Source organism: Rhinoderma darwinii, chromosome 1, assembly GCF_050947455.1.
Source record: "Rhinoderma darwinii isolate aRhiDar2 chromosome 1, aRhiDar2.hap1, whole genome shotgun sequence".
Lineage (NCBI taxonomy): Eukaryota > Metazoa > Chordata > Amphibia > Anura > Rhinodermatidae > Rhinoderma > Rhinoderma darwinii.
In genome coordinates, this window is record NC_134687.1 from 42,496,826 (window position 1) to 42,520,233 (window position 23,408).

The following is a 23,408-nucleotide window of genomic DNA, read 5'->3' on the forward strand; positions in this document are numbered from 1 at the left end:
ATACTGTGACCGGAGCCTTCTTCTTCCGGTACCAACCTCTGCATAGTCTCCGGCACCCGGGAGCAGCCAGAACAGCTGATTGGTGCAGGTTCCAGGTGTTCACTGTGTGAAAGATTCACTTTTCATAAATCCCTATAGCTTGACCAGTTCTTCAACTAGATATCAACATAACAAAAAACATCTGAATAGAGTAATTTTAAAGATCCAAATTGCATCGAATCATAAAATAGTATAACAAGACATGCAGTTAGGAAGCAGACAGACACTTTCTGAAGCTATATAGTAAATTCATTAATAAAGATTATTATTATTTTTTATTTTTTTTAAATGGATATTGAAGGGATAGAGGGATTTGAGTCAAAGGGACTTCTTCAAAAGATGGTCATGTCTCAAAAGCCTTAGGGGCCCTATAGCTAAACTTAGTATGAGGCTCATTCCACTACAGAAGTGAGTTCAGGAAATGGAAAGGTTCATAGAATTATTATGGTCTTTACTCTGTCCCTCATGCCTTTTTCTCAGTCTACTGCACGCTAAATATTTAATCTTCCCTTCCAGCAATGTTGTGATGACTAACGTCCCGTCACCTCTGCAGGTGTTTTTACTGCTGGGCCCTATATCAGATATTATGCCTGCTAACCCGCTAATAAAGTCCATTATTATACAGCTGAGCATTTCCTCTAAAATGTTTTCTTTTTCCCCTTAATAGTAAGCTTACCTTTAAAAGCATAAAATCACATTTAAAACATGATATTAGTCATTTACCGCTTAGACCTTTTTCTAAAAAATTCCTTTACTAAACTCAAAAATGTAGGCTTTACCTTAAGATACCCAAGACAAAATTATTTTAAAAAGAAATAGCAAAAATATGCCTTTTTCTATGAACTGAATTAAGACATTACTGATGCTCCAATGCTGTAAATATCAGAATATTGGAGAGAAAAAAAGTCAATGTTTGCAATCTGTTACAAAGCTGGAAATGATCTTCGGGCACTCACTTTAAAAAGCAAAGTGTGTGATGGTCAGGTAATTGTATGTGCACGAAAAATGCATTCAGCTCCATGTGAACTGACTTCAACATGTACAGTACCAATGTCATTATATACATTGCAAATTCATTACATTACATGTAACATCATGCTATATACATTTTGACAGACAGTGGGAAACTGAAAGAGGACATAGATCTTAAAGAATACCAGTCATCTCTCCTGACATCCCTGTTTTAGTAAATACTTGCATCCCCCAAAATAATAATTCTGGAGCATCTTTTCTTAGAACTATACATTGTGCCGTTCCTCTGTTATTCCTCCTGTAAATGAATGAATAAATTGACAAGTGTGCATTGCCATTCACCTCTTTAAAGAGGTGTGTCCCTACACAATTTGATACTGTCCAATCCGCTAATAAAAAAGGGAATAGTAACACTCAGTTGTCAATTTATTACCCTCTTTTCTCCTCCCTTACCTTCTCCTACCATCTCCTCTCCTTTTCTCACTCTCTCCTCCCCCTTTTTCTACCATCTTCTCCTGTCCTCTCTAATTTCCCTTCCCACTGCTCCTCTCTCCTTCATTCTATACCCTTATCCTCGTCTTCCTTCTTCTCCCATCACCTGTACTTGCTTCCTCTCATTTCCTCTCCCTTCCCCACTCCACTTCTGTTTTCCTCACGTCTCCCCTATCACTATTTTCTCCTTATTTCCTTTGCCTATTTTCCCATTCCCCTTAGAGCTCATCTAAACAGTATGTTATGTGCGTAGCGCCTGTATGACTCCTGAGTAAACTTCCATACAGGCTCCGTTAAGGTGGTATTACACAGCCCGATGTGGGTCGTGTCAACGAGCGCCGATCAATGAGACAGCTCTTTGATCGGCGCTCCTTTGCTTCTTTCACAAGGAGCTGGTATGGGGACAAGTGCTCGTTACTACGATCGCTCGTCACCATACAGTTCGATTATGTCGGCAGCACATCCCCCTATTTACACAGGAAGATGTGCTGCCGACAACGATAATAGTTTCGGCACTTAACACTATACAATCAGCCAATGAATGAGCATTTGCTCATTCATCGGCTGATCATTGCCCTGTTTACACAGGGCAATTATTGGGAACACTCGTTTGCCTGATAATTGGCCGGTGTAAAAAGGCTGTTAGACTGTGTGTATGGAAATATTCTGTCCTATAAGCCATGCTGCCAGGAAAAAGACTTGACCATACGGCATACGATACGATGGAACGTGCCACAATTTTTTTGTTCGATTCTTATGGAATCAGACAGAAAAAAAAATCTGTATATCTCTGTATCAAAGGAGGCATACCGAGGTACAGTAGAGGCCTCACGTACCTCTATAGGAACCTTATTATGGCTGTGCACAAAACAGAGCCATAAAACGGTTGCGTGCAAGTGTCTTTATGGTAATTTCTCTCTATTTTTCCTTTTCCATTTTTTATTTTACCGTAGCTGTCATCTCTCTTTACATAAATTATAGCATCCCATACATACAGTTACATTTCCAGATTGGTCTTAAAATGTATGCTTTGTTTTTAACTCAAATAGCTGATATATTCAGGAAATGTTTAACCCTTTACTAGAAGCAGTTATATGAACCTTAATGATAAAATACATAAACAGAGGAGATCCCCACCGCCTAGGAATAGGCATCAAAATAAAATGTAGATAAAAGCGCATCCAATAAATAGCTCTGTAGAGCACACAGGTCATTTTTCTGCACTAGGTAAATAACAATGACTAGATGTGCAGGTGGCCTCATTATTTGTCGTGATTAATTACATACTTCTCTACCAGATAATTATCTCAGGTTGAGTGGAGATGGAGAAAAATCCCAGTGTAATGGCTTCAAAGCTGTAAACAGAAAAACGTAACATAAAGCTGATCCCATTTATTAAAGAGCAAATGCACTGACACTTATTTTTTAATGGTTTGCCCCAGGTTATTTTCTATTTTGTTGTTATGACAAATTATATTTTATGACTTATTTTAGAATTGTAAATTATGTGAAAATTACGCTGGGAAAAAATAGTTTGTAGTAATCATTCCTAATGAAATTTTTTGGTATTTTAGAGAATACGTTCTGCTTATTCTCTGTAAAATAGCACCACCCTTGTTCATGGGTGTTATGTGGTATTTGCTTGAATGGGGATACGATGCAATATTAGGCACAGCCCAATGTGAAGAGTGGCGCTATTTTTGAAGAAACCTTTTATTTTATCTTATACACCTCCTTTAAGACATTGTTTGTCCTTCCTTTACCTATTCTGCTATGTTTACATTTTAATAAGATTTTTTTGTTGATAATTACATGAGTCATTTTATTGTAGTTTTCTGATACGTTTGTTGCCACAATTCTTGTAGTTACGCCAAAACTATAGCAGTTTTTTCAAAAATTTTATGTTTTTGCCACAATTTAAACAAAAATTACTCATGTAAATACACCCATAGGCATCCAGTGGAAGAATGAATGGAGGGGTGGCCGCTAAGGAGTCATTGAAAAAGCTGAGCAAGCTTGTCTAGATGTGGCTGCCTCATCTGCTGGAATGGGGGACCCCCGTACTCCATATTGGCCGTCCCTCACCTACAGACTTTTATGTCCTATCCTGTGAAGTAGCGTTTACTATGTCTATGCAACTGGTTATTTCTGTGCTGTGTATATTATGTAATATGCAGTTTGATGGGTAGTGTGTCTAACCAAAGCATTGCATGTAGCAAAGCAAATTTTTTTCATTTATCTATTTGGGGCTGCATAATTTGTGTGTTGTCTGTACATTTTTTCTGAGCAGGGGACCTGCCCCTAAGTAGCCTATATACCCTAATACAGACAACCCCAACAACTGTATATGAAGACATACAATATGCGACAGTTGTAATTCCTCTTTGCATGGATAAGCATAGAACTCAATGTAAGACTGAATTTTACCATGTCTGCTAAAACCCATAAAACCCCAGACAGCATTGTACCTATTTTTTTAGGTGGGGTTGGCCACAATTGCTTTATTTAAGTAAATAAATAAATAAATGGCAATGTTAGGCTATGTTTACACAGGGCGGATATGCTGCGTAAAAGTACACATCATAACCGCCCTGGTCCCCACAGGGAATTCTGTCCGAAAAACCGCACCAAAATGTGGTGCAGTTTTTTGGCCGGAATGTCCGCTGCGGAAAATAGCAGGTAAAAAAAAGGCCATACTTACCTGTAGTCATGGTGGCGCATCCCTCCAACGTCTTCCAGCCCGACCTCCTGGAATGACGTTTCATCCCATGTGACCACTGCAGCAGTCACATGGGATGAAGCGTCATCCCTGGAGGCCGGGCTGACACAGGAACATAGAGATCTGGGTAAGTATAGGTTATTTTTTTGTTGAGTTGCAATTTTTGCTTTTTGTTGTAGGTTTTACCTCCCCATTCAATTCAAAGGGGAAAACTAGCAACAGGAAACCATCGATACCGCAGCATAAATTGACATGCTGCAGATTAAAACACTGCACCGCAGGTCAATTTCGAAACATTTTTTTGGCTGTTTTTTAACGCAGCGTGTGGGTGCGATTTTTTCAAATATTGTATTATGCTGTTGATTTTCCGCAGTCAAATATGTTGCAGAAAATCCAGAGTATTTACACTACGTGTGGATTTACCCTTACAATCTTGAGGATGGACCGGAAACTGGTTACCGGTAATATGTAAACACCCGGTGGTCCATTCTACTACATCTATTATACTATTATATCTATTATTTGACTCAGGAGCGTAGCTAGGGGGGAGGCAGGCGGGGCATGTGCCCCGGGCACAACTAAGAGGGAATGTGGGGGGGTGCCAGGGCCACACCATCCATGACGGCGGCCTGCTGCCTCTCTTAAGAGAGCGGTGGCGCCACTGAAACCAGCCACCACCACCCCCTTCTGCACTTTAATTATACCTGCGTCCTTCAACAATGCAAGCAGCGTGATTACTTCTTTGAGCCGATTGCGTCGTTGAAAGGCGCTGATTGACAGGGCAAGTCATTCTGCCCTGCCAATCAGCGCCTTTCTACGACGCAAGCAGCGCGACAATGTTATTGCGCCGCTTGCGTCGTTCAACCCCAGCAGACTTGCTCGGAAGAGAGCAGATCTGCATTGCCACCGGACAGCGTGGGAATGGGATTAAGGTGAGTATGTTACCTTTTTTATATCCTAATAAAAATGTGAGGGCCATTATCTACAGGGGGAACTTCCTCTACAGGGATCGGCTCTATCTACAGGGGGGCTATATGTGGAGCAATATAGGGGGAGCTATATGTGAGGCACTATATACATGGGTGGGCTACATGTGGGGCACTATCTACAGGGGGGCTACATGTGGGGTACTATCTACAGGGGGGCTACATGTGGGGCACTAACTACAGGGGGGCTACATGTGGGGCACTATCTACAGAGGGGGCTATATGTAGGGCACTATCTACAGGGGGCTATATGTGGGCACTACCTACAGGGGGGCTATATGTGGACACTATCTACAAGGGTGGCTATATGTGGGGTACTATCTACAGGGGCTCTATGGAGGTCACTATCTACAGGGGGATCTATGTAGGGCACTATTTACAGGGAGCATGGTGGGTGTGTGTGTGTGTGTGTGTGGGGGGGGGGGGGGCACAGTGTATGCTGCTATTATATTTAGGGGCACAGTGTCTGCCACCATGAGCACTTTATCTTCATTTATAGATGCAAAAATGTTTGAAAAGTGAGAAGCTGAAGACATCTGAGCGGCAAACTACAGAAATGGGCTGTGGCCGGGAAAATTTGTCATAGAGGTCTGGACCGGAAGGAGAAGAAAAGAGAAAAAGGACAACTAGAATCTGACGTCACCTGTAGTTACTTAATGTAATGTTTATTCTGCCTCTAATCTGTACTGTAGTCACTGTATGATCTGCAGCGAGATGATGGGTGGTATGATTTTTTTTTCTGAAACAGTATCTCCCAGCATATCCTTACCATTGTTCGGGCCATGCTGGACGCTGTATACAATTTATTGCAAACCTATACGGTAGGGGTTGCACTAAATTGAGCTGTATTTGTGCTGGTGTTGTATTTATGTACTGAGCTTGGTTCTGGTACTGTGTGTGTATGTATATTTATTTATGTATATATATATATATATATATTGAGCTTTGTTCTGGTGCTGTATATATGTACTGAGCATAGTTCTGGCGCTGTATATATGTACTGAGCTTTGTTCTGGTGCTGCATATATGTAATGAGCTCGGTTCTGGTATTGTATATAGAACTATATTTAGTTACACCCAAGAAAAATTATTTAAAAAAAATTACAACTCATTGATTGGTAGAGAAAACAAATATGGCGAGGGGGAAAGAGATATCGGGAAAGAGGTTTGGGGGGGGGGGCGCCAAACTGAATCTTTGCCCCAGGTGCTGGAGAACCTAGCTACGCCTCTGATGTGGCTTATTAAGAGCAAAGACATAACCTTAAACCTCAAAATTCAAGAACTACATCTAAATTATACTCCAAGGGGGTACCAGGAATAGAAAACAGTAAGCAGAAAGGCCTACAACAGCTACGATGAGGGTATATGACCCCAATCAAAGCACTTCCTGGACTAACCCTCCCTTCATGGACATAATCAGAGGCGTACCCTTACACAGTGCGGTGCTGATCCGAACAGGACCCCCATAGGATCGTCGGGTGAGTCGACTCTAACATCATAATTAACAAAATAATTTATTTTTTATTTTTTTAGAGGTTATTTCATAAACAACCATTTTTTCTACATTAATAACATGGCCAGTGTGTGCAAAAATAATAGCAGAGATGACAAATATTAGAAGTAGACATCTACATAGCTGGAGGGTGGGCCTTAAAATAATTTACCCTGATGGACCCAAGGTACCCCAGTTCAATATTGGTTGTATGTAATTTGCCTCTATTGCGTATTTACATTTGGGCAAAGCAATAACAACCCCAGCACCCAACCATTGGCCCTCTGAATCTCAGATTTACTCATCTTTGAATGAAGGGAGGAGCTTCTGATTGGCCGAGGGTCTAGGGCTCCTTCATTAGCATAATGTACATTTTCAACCATTTAATATAAGGATCGGGGAGGCCATGGTGTTGATACAGATGCACCCACTAACATCTAGTGACACATATACATTATTCGAAATTTAGAACTGCTCCAGCATAATTTTTGTAATGTAATTTTCTATAAATTGAGCTAATATATAGGTTTTTAAACAAACATGTCTCAATTGTACCGGACATATGAGATGGACATAAAAATGTTTAATTTCATCTTTTTTTTAATTAAATGATCCATTTTGTCTGAACTGCAGCTCACTAACAGACATTATAAATGTGAAGAGAGACCTTTGGGTTATACAAAATGAGTTTTAGAGGATTTTATCAAATAATAGATATTGGGCTCAGTAATGTCGTTGCTAAGTACAGTATCAGCAGAGGACACTTCTGGCATTAAACAGAGGTCAGGCAGGACTTTAGCGCTAAAGAAATTATAGTTGCCTGCGGCTCGTCTGTAATATAGGAAACAACAAAACAATATTTGTATCTTCAGTGTATCCTGTGCAGTAGCAACATTTACTAGTGACATGTTTTACTACTATTACTAATATGCCAAAATTATTATCTCACAAAAACTCTTAAAAGCATTAAATAAAATTTGATAACTTGACCTTTTCTCCTTTTGTACCTTATGACTTTCTAATTCTTTCCACGGGATATCTTTCCCATGCTACCACTGACTTTGACCTGATGACCTGCTGAGTACCACTAAACTTTCTTAACTGATGAGCATGTGTCTATCTTATGACTACCGGCAAATATCTACGTGCAAAGTCATCATTCTTGTTGAAGAATTGGACGATCTATGAACCCTGTTCTATTGCTACAGGCAACCTCCTAAATCTGCATTTTGCTGCCCTTGTCTGCTCTTTCTGTGATCAAGAAATAAAGCATGAAGAAGACACTTTGTCACTTTAAGGTCCAAAAGTCAGAGGTTCACATCCCCTGTGTAGTCATAAAGTTTAAATAAAATTCTGGCTGACTGTAGCCACCACCACTAGAGGGAGCTTACTGCAGACTGTTATTTGTTGAACTCAATAATAACACAGTACAGTCCTGGCCAAAAAATTTGAGACTGACACAAACTTTGGTTTTCACAATGTTTGCTTCTTCAGTGTTTTTAGAGCTTTTAGTCAGATATTTCTATGGTATACTGAAGTACAATTATAAGCATTTCATAAGTTCTTAAACTTTTATTGACAAAAACATCAAGTTTATGCAAAGACTCAATATTTACAGTGTTGACTGTTCTTTTTCAAGACTTCTGCAATTCGCCCTGGCATGCTGGATATCAGCTTCTGGGCCAAATCCTGACTGATGTCAACCCATTCTTGCCTAATCGGTGCTTGGAGCTTTTTACAATTTCTGTGTTTTTGTTTGTCCACCTGCTTTTTGAGGATTGACTACAGGTTCTCAATGGGATTGAGATCTGGGGAGTTTCCTGGCCATGGACCCAAAATGTCAATGTTTGGTTCACCGAGTCACTTAGTTAGCACTTTTGCCTCTTGACATGGTGCTCCATCATGCTGGAAAAAGCATTGTTCATCACCAAATTACTCCTGGATCGTTGGGAGAAGTTGCTCTTGGGGGAAGTTTAGATACCATTCTTTATTCATGGAAGTGTTTTTAGGCAAAATTGTGAGTGAACCCACTCCCTTGAATGAAAAGCGACCCCACACATGAATGGTCTCCGGATGCTTTACTGTTGGCATGACACAGGACTCATGGTAGTGCTCACCTTTTCTTCTCCGGACAATCATTCTTCCAGATGTCCCAAACAGTTTAAAGGGAGCTTCATCAGAAAAAATGACTTTACTCCAGATCTCTGCTGTCTAATCCCTGTACTTACTACAGAATGTCAGTCTGTCCTTAATATTTTTCTTGGAGAGAAGTGGCTTCATTGTTGCCCTTCTTGACACCAGGCCAGCATCCAAAAGCCTTCGCCTCACTGTGCGTGCAGATACACAGTCACCTGCCTGCTGCCATTCCTGAGCAATCTTTACACTGGTGTTGAACCGATCCCATAGCAGAATCCTCTTTAGGAGACAGTCCTGGCCCTTGCTGGACATTCTTTGGCACCCTGAAGCCTTCTTCGCAGCAATTGAACCTTTCTCCTTGAAGTTCTTGATGATTCGAGAAATGGTTGATTTAGGGGCAATCTTACAAGCAGCAATGTCCTTGCCTGTAAAGCTGTTTTGATGCAAAGCAATGATCACTGCACGTGTTTCCTTGGAGGTAACCATGGTTAACAGAAAAATACAATGATTTCAAGCAGAATCCCCCTTTTAAAGCAACCAGTGATATCAGCTGATTTGTCCTCGTTAACACTTTCTCTTCAGCTAATGAAAAGATCACTGGAATTCTGTTAGGTCATTTTGTGGCAGTGCTGAAATGCAGTGGAAATGGGTTTTTGGTGATTAAGTTAATTCTCATGGCAAGGAATGACTTTGCAATTAATCGCAATTCATCTGATCACTCTTCATAACATCTAAAGTTAATGCAAATTGGCACTATAAAAATTGGCGCAGCAAACTATGTGGAAATCAAAATTTGTGACAGTCTCAAAACTTTTGGCCAGGATTGTATGCAATACACTCCTAAGCTCCCCTTAGTGGTGATTGTAGGTAGCCAGAGTCTGTACATGGGATTTGGAGCTTTGTATCTGATCTGTAGTCATGACCAGTCCAGTGCTTTACAATTGAGATAAAGACGTATTTTTCCTGTTTTTCTCAAAACGCAACATGTAACAAAATCAGAGCTCACAGTATCTCTGTAGTCATGGACTAATATTCACCTGGATTAAAGGAAAGAGTAGTCCAACTGCAAAGTTGCTGATCCAGTTGATTGTACCAGCTATCATAAAGGCTGCCGGACGCTGGGACTGCTGAAAAAACTCTGCTACCAGGACGAAAGGGATGCCACCTTCAATGAGAAAAGAGATGAAAATATGAGTAAAGTGCAAAAACTGAACACTCTACTGCACAAGGTACAAAAGTTAGATGATATAGCAAACTGTATGCTATATAACATTGCAGATGTTGCCATTAAAGCATGAATGATTCCATAAGGAACACTACCCCAGCATTAGTTCTAATACAATTTACAAAATACTATGTAATATTTAACAATTTTGCAAATGTAATAGTTTCTGATTTTTGACTATATAATGCCAATATTTCACCCCATGATAATTACAACCCTATTTATAAAGAAAGAGAGGATGAAGATGTGAACTAGAAGGCTCTAAAGCCCATGATGGGAAGATTCATTATGATCAGCCCTGACTGGCACAGGTCAGCAAAACATGCATTCAAAGTTATCTGTAATGATGAGAATGATTTTTGATGTGGAAATGATTCCTACTGTTGCTAATATTGATCATAGACATTGCTGAACATTTTCTCATATAGTAGTTGTCTGAAGGTGTTGTTCACTTTTTTCACTTTTATGACACTATAATAGGTTAGGGGGAGGTCCGACCTCTGTAATCACCCCCCCCACCTCCCCTGTTGCCGAGAAGGGGGAACTCCAAATCCCTGGTCTGGGCCAGACATCAGGGCGAGCATGCAACATCACTCCATAGAAATGAATGGGAATGTCAGAAAAAAACTGAGTGTGCTCAAAGAAGCACCACGGTAAAAAATATTTATAAATTAGCTAGTATTACCTTATTTAGTTATTACTTTATGTCACGATACGTGTTTATGTGGACCCACTAGGTGGGCACTGCCATAGTGGAATAGCAGCTGGCCAAACAACAGTCCTAGTACAATAGTACCTTTAATAGTCCACACAGTAATGGAAGCTCGGCACAGATGAACTTATAGACACCAGACGTGGTGTATATCAGCAGACGTGACCGGTGGCACAAAATGACTCCAACAGGTTAAGGCACAGGAACAGATATAGCACGGGATACAGGATACAGGTAGGAGGGCACGGGAACAGGATAACACTAAGGGACCATTTGCTAAGACTAATATGGGTAAACACAACAACGCTCAGGCAATGAGTGAAAGGGCAGGGCCCTTTTTATAGTCCAGGGTGATCATGGGCTAATTATCGACCTTACTCATGAGTATGCACTGGCCCTTTGAGGCTGGACACAAGTGGGCGCACACCCTATGGGAACTCACTCGTCCATGGCTGCGGCCGTTGGGGGGCAGGTAAGAACGACGGTACGCGGCTGTGGACGTTACACTTTATATCTGAAAATTAATTGAATCATTCTCTTCTGCTGGACATGTCATCTCATAGGGCCCCCCTGTGCATTACTTGTCTTTCTGTTTAGTCCAGGAGTCACCATCTCAGGCACCAGAACTTCCTGTATGATGAAATTGCATGGACTGTTCTATATAGGGTCTTCACAAACAAAAACTATTGCAGTTACTGCTGATGAATAGAAATTGTCACACAATTATAATGGAAAAGATCACAGGTCAGCCTCCCTGGCTCCATACCTATAATCTCTTACCTTATTTAGGAGAATATTAAGAGAAGAATAATGACACTGACCTCCCCAGAAGGCAGCGATGCTACTGGCTCTAGCTGCTCATGTGATGCTGTACTAAGGAATCATGGGATTGATAGTATAGTATAGTGGTTAGATTAAATAAAAAAAATTAAATGGAGTCTAATCACATGTAGAGAGGAGGCAGGGAAGTGAGTATAATATACATATTAGAAATCCAGAGCTGCATAGACAACCAGATGGAGGGTGCTTCTTTAAATTGGCGATAGGCTAGAGATTTTAGATGATTGAAAAGGTCGATTTAAGCCACTTTATGCCAACTGTTTGAATTTTTGTGCCTGCAACTGAAGTCAGATACTGTAACACAATGCAAGTAGAGGGGAAAAAAAGGCAGATACTGTATCTTTGGCAAAGAACGTTCTGACGTTTTTTTGTTTTTTTTTTCAGTCGTTGTTGAGTGCTGTTGTTGGCAAAACCTATAAAGTTTATGCCAAACAACAACCAAACAAGAACAGCTTATCAGTAGAAGCCAAGCCAAGGTCAGTCCAGGTCACAGAGATTAACCACCAATTTATCATTTTAACTTATGGCATTGTCATCCAGAATAACAAACTTCACAGACCATCCGTAAATAACAAGTCATTCAGAAAAAGGCCAAATAAAATTTCTAGCGTTAACTCAGGTGTTTCCATTTCTCCCATTCTCTAGGCTGGGATTCTTTGGTTGTTGCCAATGCTGCCATTCGTGTCTATGGAGAGCGACAATGACGCACCTCCTTCTCTCTGGTCGAGAACAGGGTTTGAAACCTCTTTTTCTTGGCAACAGGGGGGAATCACAGACATCAGACTCCCACCCGACTGACTTTTATGATTGTCTAATTGAAGGCCATAAAGTACAAAAAAAGGGGTTGTTGTGGGACAATCCCTTTAAATACTACAATTGTAGAGTTTATCAGTAATGGATAATAAAAAAATTAAAAACTGTGTCCTTTCTTTATATAGCACCACCACATTTCACAGTAATTTCACAGATGGAAAGCAAAAAACATATAATACAACATGAACAGCTCAAAAAGGGCGGGAGGACCCTGCTTATTAGTCTACAATATGATCGTCTTTAACTTTTCCATAAACGTGTGAAATATCAGTGTATGGTTTGTTTTGTGATTTTCACATTTTTATGTTTTTAGGTGTCCTCATTGGTGAAAATTTATTTCTGGATAGTTCTGTAGTCCATTGACATAAAGAAATTATACGTTAGATGGCGCGATTTTTTAAAAACATGGACAAGGTCAGTAACGTAAGGTTTCAGTTACCACAAAAAATTAATTCACATTAATCAAATTGCTATCTCCCACGAGCTGAATATCATCGGCCTGGCTTGTCACTTTAGCCGTACATCAAGTGTAAACGTGTGCCCAGTATTCCTGGCTCAATATACATTAGAATAAAAATGCATTTATAATCTACTCTATTTCATGCTAGAAATATAAAGATTTGTGTTTTGCAAAGATAACAGGCATCTAATCTGCTTCATTTTGTCTAGGTTCACGATAAGGAGGCGGTGCTTAACTAAAGGGGTGTGGCATAGTTTTTCCTGCTGTAGTAAGTGGTCTATCAGCCAAAGGTTGGACATATTTGATGTATGTGAGAAGGACAGGAAGTCAAAACTATTGCCTTCTGGGATACATATAGAAAGTTTATTTATATTTTAAACCATTTGGAGTGAAACAAATCATTGATTTATTGATATATTTTACATTACTGTCCCTTTAAAGATGTGGTAATAGGAAGCTGCTATGTTTTTCTCCATTAACCTTTTCCCTACCACGGACAAATCTCATATGCCCTGCCAGGGAAGGAGTGTATCTGACATGTCCTTACTAGCACAGGCTAGATTCTTGGCTTTAGAACAAGACAAAGTTTGCAGCTAGAGTGGGCTGAAGTTGGAGCTTTATGGTTTTGCAGCTCCTCTTCAGCTTGTGTAGAGGAGCAGAGGGGGTGCAGCAGAAAACAAGCTGCAAGCATACAGGGAGGGGAGGAGGATCTGTGGAGTCTGTGCTAAGTGCCCTTTTGACAATGTGCTAGGCGTTGGGAGCAGCTTGATCATCATTGGAATATTTTTAATGATATTTACCATTTATAGTGTAAATGAGGCTCTTAAAGGGACAGTGTCATGATTATTTTTTAATTAATTTGTGTTTTTATTTAATAAAATATTATATTGACTTTATTTAATTTGTCACACACAAAGGTTTTTTATTAACACTTTCTTACTTTACTGGGGGCTGCCATGTTTTATTTCATCTGTATATGTGTCTCTTAACGACACATACACAGATGGAATACGGCAGCACAGAGCATAGGACACAATGAACGTGAGCCGTTCATTGCATCTGACAGCTGGCTCCTTACTGCATAGGTGTAGTTCAGAGCCACACAGCAGAGAAGATGGTTTGTAGGGAGATAGCAGGCGCCATTATGAAGACCGAATAAACTGCAGGTAAGGTGTGTGTGTGTCTCTGTCTGTCCCTCTCTCTCATAGACCCCCACTCTGGTGACCCCCCCTCGGGACCCCCCTCGTGAGGCCCCCCCCCCCAGCGCACCGCCTCACGACGCGCTCCCCCCGGCACACCACCCTGTCTAAATATGTTTGTTTGGTTTATTGCCACATTGCTGTGTGCAGAGCTGAGTGTATCTTTGTAGCAGTGCTGTGTGTGTGTGTGTGTGTGTGTGTGTGTGTGTGTGTGTGTGTGTGTGGCAGAGCTGAGTGTGTGTGTCTGTGTGTAGCAAAGCTGAGTGTGTTTATGTGTATTAATGCTGTGTATGTGTCTGTGTAGCAGAGCTGAGTGTGTGTGTGTGTGTGTGTCTGTGTGTAGTAGAGCTGAGTGTGTCTGTGTAGCAGTGCTGTGTGTGTGTGTCTGTGTAGCAGAGCTGAGTGTGCGTCTGTGTGTAGGAGAGCTGAGTGTCTGTGTGTAGTAGTGATGTGTGTGTGTCTGTGTAGCAGAGACGAGTCTGTGTGTAGCGGAGCTGAGTGTGTCTGTGTATAGCAGTGAGGTGTGTGTGTCTGTGTAGCAGTGCTGAGTGTGTGTGCCTGTGTGTATTAGTGCTGTGTGCATGTGCGTGTGCGTGTGTGTGTGTAGCAGAGCTGAGTGTGTGTGGAAAGGAATTGACTCAACATTCCTTTATTTACACAACACGTTTTTAGCCATTCACTTTACTTTCATCATTCTAAGGGTATGTTCACACGCAGTGTTTTCAGCCATTTTTCGGGCTGTAAACGTCCCGAAAAACGGCTGAAAAATCGGAAACAGAGCGCCTACAAACATCTGCCCATGGGTTTCAATGGGAAATACGGCGTTATGTTCCGAGGTGGCGTTTTTTACGCGACCGGTTTCCAAAAAGTGCATGCCACTTCTTGGGCCGTTTTTGGAGTAGTTTTTCATTTACTCTATAGAAAAACAGCTCCAAAAATGGCTGTAAAAAATGCGGCCAAAAACGCGAGTTTGATAAAAAATGGCTGAAAATCAGGAGCTGTTTTCCCTTTTTTTAGTAAGTGTGTGAACATACCCTTAGCCTTTTGGTGTGTCCTATAGCTTCTGCCAGCTGCCATTTGTACAATCACTCCAAAAAATGGCAGCCGGACACTGCTTAGCAATTTGAAGACACCTTTTCCTGGCTTGTAGGAGGGGGGGTGAGATTCCCTCCCACATTTACGGCAGCTGTGAGTCAGGTTGCTTTGCCTTATTGACATTGCTGTGATTCTGGCAAGTGCTCCCTCTGGTGGCCAACATAGGAAAACATGTCAAATTATTATTTAATGTTTAATACTTTCCACCATGTGGAAGAAAAAAAAAAATACAGCAAAAAACGTAAAAAATGTAATAGAAATAAGTAACTTACTTAAAAAAAAAAAGGTTTAATTTGCGACACATTCCCTTTAAGTTTTAGAAAGACAATATCCCTCAATGCTTTTCTAGATGTGAAATACAGCAGCTGTAACATGTCATTCCTTTTCTCCTTTATACTGTACATATTTGCATTCTAGGAAACTAAGACTTTAAAAAGTGTGTGAAATCCGAAGGCCGCAGGCCATGCATCCTTATGTCAAACGACTTTGAATTTAAAAGAGAACACAGGTTAAAAAAACCAAGTAACAGAGAAGCTCCTTTGGTGTTATAATAGGAAGTAAATTGATATTTACCCTCACAGGCTGTATAGCATGATCTACAGTTTAGGGTTCGAGACTTTACAAAACACTTAAAAATCTATACAATTAATATTAAGGTTTATTGACAAGGTTTGATCTTGTAAGCAATGCATAGATAAAGTTGCAGCAGGAAGAAAATATTGTATATAATGAAAACTTCATGATTCACTCTTCCTCTAACCTATCTTGTAATATCTATATGCAAAAATATATCATGGTTTAACCCCTTAGTGTCTAAGCCTGTTTTGGCCTTCAGGACCAGCCCCATTTTTGCAAATCTGACATGTGTCAGTTTATGTGGTAATAACTCCAGAATGCTTTTACCTATCCAAGCGATTCTGGGATTGTTTTCTCGTGACATGTTGTACTTTATGATACTGAAAAAATTTTGTCGTTAAATTCAATATTTATTTGTAAGAAACGCCAAGATTTAGAGAAAATTAGCAAAAATTAGCATTTTTCTAAATTTTAATGTATTTACTTGTAAAACAGATAGTAATACAACACAAAATACATACTAGTTTATATTTCCCATAGGTCTACTTTATGTTTGCGTCATTTTTTGAACATTCTTTTATTTTTCTAGGACGTTACAACGCTTAGAACTTTAGCAGCAATTTCTCATATTTTCAAGAAAATTTCAAAAGGCTATTTTTTCAGGGACCAGTTCAGTTCTGAAGTGGCTTTGAGGGCCTTATATATTAGAAAGTCACCATAAATCACCCCATTTTGAAAACTGCACCCCTCAAAGTAATCAAAACAGCATTCACAAAGTATTTTAGCCCTTTAGGCGTTTCACAGGAATTAAAGCAAAGTAGAGGTGAAATTTACAAATTTCATTTTTTTTCTTCAAAAATTCATTTGTAATACATTTTTTCTGTACCACAGAAGGTTTTACCCAAGAAATGCAACTCAATATTTATTGCCCAGATTCTGCAGTTTTTAGAAATACCCCACATGTGGCCCTAGCGCGGTCATGGACTGACACACAGGCCTCAGAAGCAAAGGAGCACCTAGTGGATTTTGGGCCTCTATTTTATTAGAATATATTTTAGGTACCATGTCAGGTGTGAGGAGGCCTTGTGCTGCCAAAACAGTGGAAACACCCCAAAAGTGACCCCATTTTGGAAACTATACCCCTCAAGGAATTTATCTATGGCTATAGTTAGCATTTTGAACCCACAGTTTTTTTGCTAAATTTATTTGAATTAGTATGTGAAGGTGAAAATCTACTTTTTTTGTGAAAAAATTAGGAAATTTAAATTTTTACAAGGAATAAAGTAGAAAAAACACCCCAACATATGTAAAGCAATGTCTTCCGATTATAGCAATACCCCATATGTGGTAATAAATTGCTGTTTGGACCCACAGCAGGCCTCAGAAGAGAAGGAGCACCATTTGGATTTTGGATTTCTGATTTTGCTGGAATAGTTTTCAGTGCCATGTCGCGTTTGCAATGCACTGGAGGGATGAAAACCGTGGAAACCCCCCGATAGTGACCCCATTTTGGAAACTATACCCCTCAAGGAATTTATCTATGGGTATAGTTAGCATTTTGAAACCACAGTTTTTTTGCTAAATTTATTTGAATTAGTATGTGAAGATGAAAATCTACTTTTTTTTCTGAAAAAAAGGTAGCCATTTTTAATTTTTACAAGGAATAAAGGAGAAAAAGCGCCCCAACATTTGTAAAACAATTTCTCCTGATTACGTAAATACCCCATATGTGGTAATAAACTACTGTTTGGACCCACACCGGGGCTTAGAAGGGAAGGAGCGCTATTTGGCTTTTGGAGCTCAAATTTAGCTGGAATAGTTTTTGGGTGTCATGTCGAATTTGCAAAGCCCCTGAGAGACCGAAACAGTGGAAGCCCCCCAAAAGTAACCCCATTTGGGAAACTACACCACTTAAGGAATCTATCTTGGTGTATAGTGAGCATTTAGGCCCCACACGTCTTTTGCAGAATTTATTAGAATTAGGCCGTGAAAATTAATATCAACATTATTTCCACTAAAATGTTGAATTTTTTCAATTTCACAAAGGATAAAGGAGAAAATGCACCCCAACGTTTGTAAAGCAATTTCTCCCGAGTACGGCAATACCCCACATGTGGTCATAAATGTTTTTTCATTAGAAAGTAATTAACCCTTTACGAACTGATTCATGTTTTGCTTTTTCGTTTTTTCCTCCCCACTTTCCAAGAGCCACTACTTTTTTATTTTTCTGTCAATAGAGCGGTGTGGGGGCTTATTTTTGCGGGATGAGCTGTAGTTTTTATTGGTACCATTTTTTGGTACGATGCCATATGGGTGGACATAAACGGCTGTTTGGGCACGCTGTAGGGCTCAGAAGGGAGGGACGCCATTTGGCTTTTGGAGCGCATATTTTGCTTGGTAGTAGCTCTGGCGTTTTGCTGGTATTTCAGTTTATAATGTTGGGGCACATGTAGGCTGGGCAGAGTACATCAGGGGCATAATAAGAGGGTATAATAATGGGGTAAATAAATAATAATCCACAGATATGTGGCCGGTGTCGCACTGATAAATGGTGCCCGATCTTATCCACTTTTGGAACACTCTGCACATTTTGCATCGCCATAATCTGGGAGCCGGAACTTTTTTTATTTTTTCACCACCGGAGCCGTGTGAGGGCTTATTTGTTGCGGGACAATCTGTAATTTTAATTGGTACCATTTTGGGGTACATGCGATTTTGTTGATCACTTTTTATTCAATTTTTCGGCAAGCCAGGTGACCAAAAACCATAAATTCTGACAATGATTTTTATTTATTTTTGACGGCGTTTATCCTGGGCTATAAATGACTATTATACTTTATTCTGCGGGTCGGTACGATTACGGCGATACCATTTGTATATACGTTTTTTTATGTTTTGCAGCGTTTGAGCAATAAAATAACTTATTTAGAAAATAATGTATTTTCTGTGTCACCGTATTCTGAGAGCCATAACTTTTTTATTTTTCAGTCAAAAAAGCTGTGTAAGGGCTTGTTTTTTGCGGGACGGGTTGTAGTTTGTATCGGTACTATTTTGGCGTACATGCGACTTTTTGATCACTTTTTATTACATATTTTGTGAGGGGTGGTGACCAAAAAATAGTGATTCTGGCATTGTTTTTCGTTTATTTTTTTTGCGGCATTCACTGTGCGGGAAAAATAATATTATAGTTTTATAGTTGGGGTCGTTACGAACGCGGTGATACCAAATATGTGTGCTTTTTTTTTTACGTATTCATTTTTTTTCCTATAATAAAAGACTTATAATAGGAAAAAAAGCAGTTCTTGTTTATATCACTTATAACTTTTATTTTTACACTTTTTTTAAAACATTTTTATTCTTTTTTTTACTTTTTTCACTTGTCCCACTAGGGGACACTTAGACTTGCAGCTCTGATCGCTGCTGGAATACATTACACTACACACGTAGTGTAATGCATTCCAACTGTCATTGTGACGTGACAGTCACACTGACGGGAAGCCTACGACGACCACCCTCGGGGTGGTCCTCATAGGCTTCTGTACATGGCAACCCGGAAGCCATTGTCTGGCGTCCGGTTGCCATGGGTACCATCGCCAGCCCCCGTGATTTCACATGGGGGCTGCCGATCGGCGCTAAAGACCTTAATTGTGGCGTTCAAAATCGAGCGCCGCAATTAAGGGGTTAACTGCCGAAATCAGCGGCGACAGGCCGCTGATCGGCAACGGGGAGAGCAGGGCTGACACCCTGCACAGTTAACCGCCGCTGCGGTGTAGCGCCGCGCGGCGGTTAACTGTCAAAGCACTGACGTAACTGTACGTCAAGGTGCGCGAACTTACTGCTCACCATGACGTACAGTTACGTCATGGTGCGTTAAGGGGTTAAAATGAGTTTAACTCTTGTGTTGGGTTGTCTTGCTTTTGAGGACCTAGCACATCCGCGTGTTACACAGACAGCTCGTTCATTTAAATATTGACTGTGCAATGATTCCTTTCTCCTCTGGGGGCACTGCATGGTAATTGAACATTTGATGTCAGGTTCCCCCACAGATTACAATTAATCATTGATGGTCCCAGCAGCAGGACACCCTGTGATCAGCTTGTCATCTAAAGCAATTCTAGAAGAAAAAAAGATTATCTTAAGCAAACAATCCCTTTAAGTCTTGTCAGTAGTCATAGGTGGTAGGGACGTTAAGGGCTTAAAGTATACCTATACCTTTTAGGTGACTTTTCTGAATAAGCAGCCATGTTTGTGTACACAAGAAATTACATGTATTCTGCATTTTTCAGCAGTTTTCCCCTTTTGTACGCTCTATTTTTAATGGTAAATTTTCCCGGGGGGGGAGAGAGAGAGAGAGAGAAGGAGAGAGAGAGAGAGAGAAGGAGAGAGAGAGAGAGAGAAGGAGAGAGAGAGAGAAGGAGAGAGAGAAGGAGAGAGAGAAGGAGAGAGAGAAGGAGAGAGAGAGAGAAGGAGAGAGAGAAGGAGAGAGAGAGAGAAGGAGAGAGAGAGAGAGAGAGAACTGTGCTGTGTATGGGAGACATCATAGCAGCTAGAGAGAAGAGGAGACTTCTCCTTCCCTATCTCTATCTATCACACATATAGAAACATCAGAAACATTTTATCCTGGAGAACATTATACATCAGTACTGAGCTCTGGTAAAAAAAAAACTTACAAGAAGCATCTGTGTATCTCTCCTCTATATTCCTCCAGTAAATCTCTCTTCCTCCCCCTCCCCTCTCCATAAACTTTTTTGGGTAGTTGTAAACTGATCACTCAGTAAAAGCTGAGAATCCGTCTCATCTGCTCTAAGAAATCTATGAGTAAATTCTGAGAGAATAAATATTTCAAGAGGCTCTGTCACCACATTATATGTGCCCTATCTTGTACATGATGTGATCGGCACTGTAATGTAGATTACAGCAGTGTTTTTTATTTAGAAAAACAATAATTTTTTACGGAGTTATGACCTATATTCGCTTTATGCTAATGAGTTTCTCAATGGACAACTGGGTGTGTTTTACTATATTTCCAAGTGGGCGTTGTACAGAGGAGTGTCTGACGCTGACCAATCAGCGTCATACACTTCTCTCCATTCATTTACACTGCAGATAGCGATATAGCTATATCGCTATGTGCAGCCTCATACACACACTATAACGCTACTCATGTGTCATGACAATGAATATACATTACCTCCAACCAGGACATCATGTGTATTCATTCTCCTGACCACTTCAGTAGTGTCTGTGTGATTTACAGCATAGCAGGCGTAGTGTGTGTGTCTGTGTGTAGCAGAGCTGAGTGTGTGTGGAAAGGAATTGACTTCAGACGCTACAGAAGTGGTCAGGAGAATGAATACACATGACGTCCTGGCTGGAGGTAATGTATATTCATTGTCAGGAGACATGATTAGCGTTATAGTGTGTGTATGAGGCTTCACATAGCGAGTAGTTTTTCCTAGCAAACTGTGAATGCAGCTCTGGACTATAACATAGGATGCAACTCAGGATCGGTACAACAGAAATGATGCAATATTATTTATAACATTTTTACATAAAATGACTATATACATATAAATATTAAAATATTGTTCAAAGGCAAACAGATGCTCAGATAACCGTACTGTAACGAGCCATGCACCTGTGTATCCAACACATGACTGATTTTTATCCAATCAGTAGTAACCAATGAATGTTCCTATTGAATGTCAGCTAGCAGAGATCTTGAAAACTGTGAAGAATTGATACAGAAAGTATACTACACAATTGCATAACTTTCCAATACACAATAATTGAGATTAATGTTCTGAAACCAGAATACCCATTTAATTAGCTCTTTTTTACCTGCCTGTGCTATAGAAACCTACAAAGCACATTATACACTTTCATACCTACTCGATCATCCATTCTCTGCCTGTCATTATGACATTAAATATGTTTTACTGCATGATTCAAAAGGACTTCATAAATGTAACAAGATGATGACTGATAAGGACAGAGGATTCCATTCATTCTCATAACTTACAGCCCTGATTATTAGACTAATGGAATGATGTCTGGTTGATGGACTTGGCATATTACATAATACGAGAAAGTGAATTTAATTTAACATGTGAGCTTAAGTTGTCAAGCACATATTAATAGACATAGCTATTAAGAGAGCATTAAGTGCAGATCTTAAAGGGGTTCTCCACTATCAGTAAATTAATGTTATTTTTTTTATATAATTAAAAGTTATACAATTATCCAATATACTTTCTGTATAAATTCCTTACGGTTTCCAAGATCTCTGCTTGTTGTTAATTAGTCAGAACTTTCATGGATTACTTCCAGTGCATAGAAGTTTTTCATGGTCATGTGATGGACACACTGGTGCAGACATGAGTATTAAAAATGGCGCATGGTAGGTGGGAGAATACTGTTACAGATTTTGCATTAGGCTCAAGATACTTTAAGCTATGGCAGGGGAAAACTTTCTACATAAATTACATTATACTTTATACATGGGATGGTTTTGGGGTTATGGATAGTATATCTGTCATACTCCTGGTGGTCTAGAGTAGTTTAGCATTGAATACCATATGTCTCTGTTGGCCTTAGGTGAAGAATGGGGATTGATATACATTATATATGGGGGTTAATATCTAATATCCCTGCAGATCTATGGTGTTTTAGTGGTTAACACTTAATCATTTATTGTAAATATATTTTATAATATATTGTTTAGAGGTTTAGTGCTGTTCTCGGACAGGAAAGTGTACCTATAATTTAATGATATTTAAAAAAGAACGGTCCAGTTATCTTACCAAGGTTGGGGCTCCGTGTTTTTATAAAAAGCTCCAAATCCCCTGGTTCCCTTCACAGACCCATAGTATAACATGATCAAATTCTGTCATCCTGCAGCTGCCTCTAGGGGGAGCTCACTGTGTGGGGATTTTAAAAATAATAAATTCATATGCTGTGAGCTCCCCCTCATGGTGGTAGATGGAATTTCAGCTTTTAACTGGAATTATTTTCCATGAACTGCTCAGACACTTGGAAGTGTGCCCCTGTCTGGATGTTCCCATGGGCACAGGCTCTGACACAATCATTAACCTCTAATACAACAGTGCCCAAATGGTCAAGAAAAAAATTGTTTGGAGATGACTTTGGACAGAATCACTTACCACTAGGGTCTATTTTTTATGTGGTGATGATCTTTCTGATGACATGTTCTTTGTGTATAATAACAACAAAATATATGTTCTGTATAGATGGGGGATGTGCCCTCAGAATAATGCCCTCTGGGTCCAAGAACCTGCAGTCTGACACTAAATATCAAAACAACGTAAATCAACTCTATTTTTTGGAAAGAAGAGGATTTCTGATTATGGACAGCTCCATGAGGTGCCATTGGGGTGATAAACTATTTGAATCAATATATGTCCATGTGATTAGTGTCTAAGGAGTGTGAAATTAAATGTAGAGAACGAACTAGTGGAGCGATCAAAAATCAGCTCTTTTCATTATAGACTTGAAAAGTGGCATTACCCATAATCCCTTGCAATGTGCCTGTTTTTTGCAAGGAGAAATCTCTCATTATAACACATCATAATATACAAGAACACTGTACACTCTAAGCTAAAGACAGCGTCTCATGAGGTTCAATTTGTAGC

The 23,408-nt window shown here is 39.9% G+C and overlaps 1 protein-coding gene across 1 annotated transcript in view; it reads right to left on the reverse strand.

The window, feature by feature from the left end:
- Positions 1–23,408, reverse strand: part of SLC2A9 (solute carrier family 2 member 9) — a 311,872-nt gene that overhangs the window by 13,729 nt on the left and 274,735 nt on the right. Inside the window, exon 12 of the mRNA XM_075849107.1 lies at positions 9,874–10,001. Coding sequence (XP_075705222.1) covers positions 9,874–10,001 — 128 coding nt within the window. The remainder of the gene's footprint in view (positions 1–9,873; positions 10,002–23,408) is intronic.